General features: G+C 64.6%; 1 protein-coding gene across 1 annotated transcript in view; it reads right to left on the reverse strand.

Annotated features, from left to right (window-relative positions):
* LOC107156929 overlaps positions 1–5,499 on the reverse strand; it is a 9,178-nt gene extending 3,679 nt beyond the window's left edge. The window contains exons 1-2 of the mRNA XM_015503095.2: positions 5,451–5,499; positions 4,449–4,764 (exon numbers count right to left, since the gene is read on the reverse strand). Of these exons, the coding sequence (XP_015358581.2) occupies positions 4,449–4,764; positions 5,451–5,499 (365 nt within the window). The remainder of the gene's footprint in view (positions 1–4,448; positions 4,765–5,450) is intronic.
* Between the last annotated feature and the right edge of the window lie 1,489 nt (positions 5,500–6,988).

A 6,988-nucleotide genomic window follows, 5' to 3' on the forward strand; every position in this document is an offset into this window, starting at 1 on the left:
GCCCCGTCACCGCCTCCTGACACCACCCCTGTGCCCTATGGCAGCCAGAGGGGCCCTGCAGACACAGACACTGTCCCTGCTGCCGACCCTGCAGGGGCCCTTCCCAGGAGGGGCTCGTCCACTGCTCTGCCCACCAGGCCTGGCCTCCAGGTGCTTTCCAGCCTCCACCTTAGGCCTCCCCACACCCTGCCCCCGGGGCCCAGGTACGTGCTGTGGCCTCCCCTGGCCCTGGCTCTAGATCCTCGCCTGGCCAGGCCACCCAGGACTCAGCTGCGCTGAGCGGGGCTACCGGGGGCGGGAGTGGCCTCTGCCCAGGCCGTGCCCTCTGCCTCTGCGTGGCCTCCTCTTGTTTGCCTGGTTGATTTCATCCCTCTGCTGCTGCCCGGCCCCTCCCCCCACTGAGGGCCCTGCTGCCGTGTGCATCTTCCGACGGCCGGGCGGGCCTTCCTGCTGCCCAGGGCCCGTTTTGTCTGTGTGGGCAGTCTCCGGACAGCTTCATCGTGGCTGGCCGACGGCAACTCCGCACACACGGTGTCAGAGTGCCCAGTCTGATCAGTTTGCGCTGACCACGTCCATCAGCCAGCACCTCGCTCAAGACCAGAGACGTCCATCGCCACAGGAAGTCTCCCGTCCCCGTCCCTGTCCTTCCCTCCGTCCCCCCAGGCATCTGGTCTCCAAGGCTACAGACGAGGCCTCGAGGGAACCTCCCCAGGGCTCCTCTGTTGGACACTTTCTCCAGCAAGGTGACCTAGGGACATGGGGTGCAGTCCAGAGGGAAGTGGTACGTCACTGGTGTGACTTGGGAAGGGATGGGGTGGTTCTCACCAAACGGTCCACCCTCACACAGCTGGGGCCCCCAGATGCCACCCGCCCTGAGACTAAGCCAGAGGACCCGCAGAGCCCAGCCTGCACCAGCCTTTGGAAACCCAGACCCTGTGCAAACAAGCCCCTTTTCTGAATAAAGCCCCCAGCCTCCAGTGTTTTGTTACAGCCATGGGAGATGAGCTCATGCGTGCGACCAGTGTTCCAGACCTTTCTGAGTGGACTCGGGCGGCACGTGCTTTTCGCCTGGGCCCCTGCGTCCGCTCAGCACTGTGACTCATCTGTGCTGTTGCTGGTGTCCAGATTGCCCTGGTCAGAGATTCCGTGTGGGCGCACACAGCCCTCTATCCTCCCAAATGGCCCTGCGGTTGCTCCTGGGTCCTAGCTGTCACAGCAATGCTGTGGCCGACAGTGTCTCTGACGCTGGCCTCAGCGCTCTGGGGCAAAGACCAGGAGCAGGTGGCTGCTTAACTTCCCGAGAGACCTCGCTGGCCGTCCAAGTGGCCCTCCCGTTCACACCAGTGCGCAGGTGCCCACCCCACCTGCGGTGGCAGGTTCCCGGGCCCAGTCTGCGGCCTGGTATGAGCGCCTTTCCCCCGCCCGCCAGGCACCTCTGGGCTCATTGCCATCTACGGGTCTTTGTTGAAGTCTCTTCCAAAATCCTGGGCCTGCTGTTCAAATTGCGCTGTTCTCCTGTTCTGAGAATTCGGGGTTCTTTCTGGATTCTGGGCACAGCCCTTCATGTGGCACGGGACTGGCACATATTTCCCCAGCCTGAGGTGTCCCCCGTGAGCCCACAGCACAAAGGCCCTCGGGGGGCAGGTGTGCCAGGGAGACCGCAGGCTGCCGTTCACTCACAGCTCACCGCCTCCTAGATGCTGACCTGGCGCGAGGCGGGCCTGCCCCTTTCCCACAGCTGTCACTTGTGGGGCTTGTCACCCCCCCCCCAGGGCTGGCGCGTCCACCCGGCCTCCTTGCCCCTGGAGGACTCCTTTGTCCCCGAGGCCGGGGGTCCTGGCGAGGGGGCTTTCAGCTTCTGTGAACATCTTCAAGTGTCTCTCTCCTCCGCCTCCTTCCTCACTCGGGGACCAGCTGCGCCTGTCACTGTGGACGGGGTGCAGTGCTCGGGGGTGACCCTGACGCCTGGGCCCCTCCGCCCACTCCTCCTCTCTTCTGCCAAGTCTGATCTGCCGAGGCCCCGAGGGTGGCACCCATCACGGACACCACGGTCCTCGTCTCTAGGAGCTGACGTGGCCCTTGTGGGCCGGGGCCTCTGCCATGGCCACCTGTGGTCTGGCCCCTGGAGCGAGGCCCCTCCCTGGAGGACTGACTTGCTTCTGTGGATAAGAGAAGGCGAAATCGATGGCCACGGGACAGAACGATGTGGCTCTGTCTTGCCATCCCCTCCCAGGGCTGGTCAATGAGCTGAGCCAGTGCAACACGCACGCGGGACCTTAAGTGTAAAAACGAGAGTAGGAGCGCCTCACGGGGACTTTTCCATGTGGCTAAATAAAGACACGTCACTCTCAAGGTCGACTCCGCCTGGTCCCTTCATTCATCTTTACCCTGTGGGCAGTGGGACTTCTACAGGGCTCACACGACCGGCCAGGAGAGAGAGGGCTCGCAATGCCCCTCACCCCGCCTGCCCACCTGCCCGCCTGTGCCTGGGTCCCCCCCACACCTGCCACCCCTCGGCCTGGTGGCAGTGACCACAACGATGCTGGAATGACCGCCAAGGGCAGAGGTGGGCTCCCAGGAGCCTGTAGAGGATGCACCCCGGGAGCCAGCCAGCCAGGGTCATTGCCCACAGGTGCAGGTCCCCGTCACTCCAGGTGCCCGGTAGCTGCTGCTGAGTCACAGGAGCAAACTGCAAGGCCATTCACCAGGAAGCCACGGCCTGGGCTGGCCTCCCCGTTCCAACAGTCTGGCTCCCGGGTCACCTGCCGGTCACAGCCCCAGGTGACCCAGACTCAGGGGCCGCCACACATGACCAGGTTACCTCCGGTGCCAGAAAACAGGCCTGGGGTGGCAGAGGGGACACTTTTACAATATTCTTTAAATATAGCTGCAGAGAAGAGCCCAGTCAAAAGTAGGGGTCACCACCCTCTCCACGGAGCACCGGCCACTCGAGCTCTGGGCTTATTTACTTCTAGTCTTTTAAAACTGTATTTACTTCCCAGTCAGGGGAGGTGGCACACGCCTGCCACCCCAGAGACTCAGGAGGCTGAGGCGGGAGGGCACAAGTTCGAGGTCAGCCTCAGCAACTTAGTGAGGCCCTGAGCAACTTAGTGAGGCCCTGTCTCTAAATAAGACATGAGAAGGGCTGGGGACGTGGCTTGGTGGTTAAGCTGGGTCAATCCCTGGTATCAAAAATACAAACAAACAAACAAACAAACAAAAAGGATTTGCTTCCCTAGAATCATGGAATGCATATAGACATAGAGGAATCTGTCCGTGAAGAGCGCCCCCCTGAGCCCCGACTCTAGTTCAGCCGAGCTTGGGGCCACCTCTTGTGCAGTTTAGTTTTTTCTTTTTTTCCAAGCAGCAGGACGTCCCCTGCCGCCCTGGGACTTGCTCTCTCGGGAGCCACAGGCCCTGTGTGCCCCAGGCCCCTGGAGGGCAGCGGGCTGTGCCACCAACCCCTGAGGAGTCGGCCTTTGCCTGAGGTCCTGGAGTCTGGGAGCCTGTCCTGCGGGCACCGTCCCCAAGGGCACAAAGCAGAGTGTGCGCTGTCGCGGGCGACTTTGGGGTGAATGGACAAGTCGTGGGAGTGCGCGGGGCAGCTTCCCAGGAGGGCGGGAACGACCCAGCCAAGGCGGCCGGCGTGGACACAGCCTCCCCAGCTGGATGGGGCCCTGGGACAGCAGGCCCCAGCCGTGCCCCCAGGACACCTGGTGCTGGGGGTGAGGTCCAGGGCCACTCAGAGGCGCATCGAGCTCACCTTAGGTAAGAAGCAGTGGACGCCCCTTCCCTAGGAGGTGCCATCGCAGCCACAGGGTCCGGCGGGGGGAGGGGTGTTTGGCTTTCGGCTTCCTGGAACACAGGATGGTTATCTGCGGCCACCCAGGATGGGCGACTGGCCCACGGCCACCAAGACACCTCTCAGGGCTGCTCCGGGCCTCGGGCTGGACACGGCCACTAAGACCTCCGGCTCCTCCAAGCAAACAGGCCTGGGGTCCAGCGCCCCCACGAGGCCCACACTTCCCTGGGTGTGGAGGTGTGTGGTCAGCGGCTCTGGCCAGCTCAGCTGGACACCTCCAGGGCTACCACACCCTGGCACCTCTTGGGGGTGTGCAGAGCCCGGCCCAGGTGACCCCACTGGCACCAGGTGAGAGGCCAGCAGAGACAGGATGAGCAAGGGTCAACGTCCAGCAGACCCCCAGGTTGGAGGGAGCTTGGGAACAGGCCGGCTCCACCCCAGTCCTGAGGGGCCACGCAGTCTCTGGCCTCGACGCCCTCTCTGTCAGATGGGGATGGGGACTCCACTTCACCGGAGCAGGAAGAAGGCAGGGCCAGCCGAGGGTCACTGCTCCCCTCCTCTCAGGCCGTGGCATGGCGGCCACCCCTGGGTCACGCTGGTGTCTCGCTGTGCTCACCTCTGGGTCACCTCGCTCTTATCTCCTCACCTTGAAGAAAGAGAGAAGAACCGCCCAGCAGAGGTGTCCGTGGGGCCTCCTGCAGGGTGGCTGGGAGGTGTCTGCCCAGAGGGAGGCCAGCACAGCCAGACGGGGAGGACAGGAGGACAGAAACCAGTCACCGTTGAGCTGCAGGCCCGGGGGCTGTCTTTCCTGCAACCAAGAAAACACAAACAAGTAACAAAGCCCACTGCCCCCAAGCCCAGGGACAGTGGCCAGCCCCACAGCCCGGCCCTTCTGGGCCCTTCCACGTGGGCCCCACTGCCTCGTGCCCGGAGCAGGCCGGCCAGGAAGCCCGGGTCTCCCCCTTATCTCCCTCAGCAAGCCCTCTGCCCCGGGCCTGTGCTGGACCACATGTAGGGCCCAGATGCCACCATCAGCTTATCTGGCCGCCAAGGGTGGCCTTATCTCCAGCAGCTTCAGGGCAGCCTCTGGTTTATGCTTTTATGAGGTCAGTCACTTCCCCTGGGGAAGGCCGGGCCATCTCCACGGTGCTTGGTGGGGGCAGTGGATTCCTCCTTCCAAAGCCCTGGCCCCATGCCAGTCCTGGCGCAGCAGCCGTGGGCCGGGGACCCTGCGTGGGTGGGCGCAGGAGGGGAGGTCACTGGGGGCAGCAGCGAGCCAGGGCCCAGGTGCTTTTGCAGGGGAGGTCACAAAAGAGGTCTTCAGGAGGGGGGTCCCCAGAAGCCCAGTCGTTCCCACGCCTTGTCTTGCTGCCCACGGGGTCTCCCGTCCCGTGCCGGGGCACCTGACCCACTGGCCTGGGCCCAGGGCTCTCTGACGGACAGCAGGAGGCGGGGGTGGCCGCACTTCAGGCCTCGACTGGCCTCAGCCTCGGTTTTCTTCCCTGTGCCGTGAGCACAAGGCGCTGGATGGCCCTGCCGAGCCGGACAGCCGGGGACCACAGGAAGTGCCTCCGCCAGGGCCCTGTAGCTGGCCGCTGTGGTCTGAGGGCTCTGGAGCCTGACCCTGACCCTCCCCAGGTGTTCTTACGAGGCAGTGGGCCGGGTCCAGGGACAGGTGTCCTCACCTCGCCGTCCATCGCCAGGGCCGTGCCTGCTCCTCAGGCCCTGGGCGCTCTGTCTCCTTGCCTCACGCGCCCTGAGAAAGGCTGTGTGTGTGGGGGGGAACCTGGACGGCCTGGACCTGCCTCCTCCCTCGCAACCCCCAGAGCGCTGTGCGGCCACAGCCGAGTCAACTCCCCTCTCTGAGCCGCAGTTCTCTCCTCAGCGGGGGGAGAGGCCAGGGAACGCCTGAGGCTAACAATCCAGTCCGTCCACTCAACGAGCTGCTGAGCGTCTCTGTGCCAGGCCAGGCGCGAGGGCCGGGCTCTCCGCAAGACCCAGCCCGCAGGGAGCTGTGCTGAGGGGGGCAGGAAGAGGGCTTCCGTGGGGAGCGGAGGGCCAGTCTGGGGTCGAGGGTCCAGGGGAGGTCTCCCCAGGCAGGTGACGTCCGAGCAAGACGAGGAGATGTGGAGTGAGACGGAGCGCCTGACCCAGCACGGGCAGAGGGGCTGCCTGCCACGTCCGGACCCCGGGGCAGCTCTGAGGGAGGGGTCTGAATGGCCGTGAATCGCGGGTCAGGTCCGCAAGCTCGTCCCATCAAGGGCCAGAGAGTGAGCTTGTCCAGCTGTGCTGGCCACATGCATGTGGCCAGCTCAGCTGTGGCACGGGGGCAGCCATGGGCAAGGGTGGGTGGAGTGTGCCCCTGTGTTGGCACGTTGGGTGATCAAGGCCTGGCCTTCAGCCTGGACATCGTGGCACACAGAAGGACCTAGAGGTCCAGCCAGTGTCCTGGTCCCTTCATGACCCCATACCTGCCCCACAGGGGGCTGGCAGGGCTACCCTGTGCGGGGCATCTTAGGGCGCACAGGGCAGATGTGCCCACCCCAGTCCTGTGCCCACCCATTTTGACAAGGAAGAGCCACCAAGGCCCGAGGAAAGGGACGTTGAGAAGGTGTTTTAAGGGACAATGTAGAAGGACCAGAGCCGCCGCCCTGCAGCCACCGTCTGCAGAATTATTTTCACGCTGTGCTGCATGTGGCCCTTGTGGGGGCTGCACAGTGTCCCCCAGGAGACATGCCCACGTTTCACCAGCACCCACAGAACATGACCCGATCTGCAGTAAGGACCTTCCACGTGGGAGCAGGGCAAGAGTCCCCACGGAGGGCTCTGGGCCAGCCTGGGCCGGAAGCCACTGACCGGTCCTCACGGGGAACACCACCCGGGAGCCGTCCTCAGGGGGAGCACCACTAGGGAGTGGGGAGCCGGGCCGGAGAGGCGGGCAGAGGCCTGGAGCTCTGGCAGCTGCGCAGCCTCCCCAGGCCTCCGGGAGGCGCGAGGCCTGCTGCAGCCTGGCTTGGGACTGTGGCTCCAAAGAATGGATGTGTGTCTGAGCCACAAGTGCACGGTCCTGGGCAGGGCAGCCCGGACACCACAGGGCTCTGGGGCTTCACACTCTGCACCCGGCTCCTGGAGGCGGGAGGGGAGCTGCGGCCTGCAGAGAGCCAGCCGTGCCAGGGCTCCAGACGG

Source organism: Marmota marmota, unplaced genomic scaffold, assembly GCF_001458135.2.
Source record: "Marmota marmota marmota unplaced genomic scaffold, marMar, whole genome shotgun sequence".
NCBI classification, from domain to species: domain Eukaryota; kingdom Metazoa; phylum Chordata; class Mammalia; order Rodentia; family Sciuridae; genus Marmota; species Marmota marmota.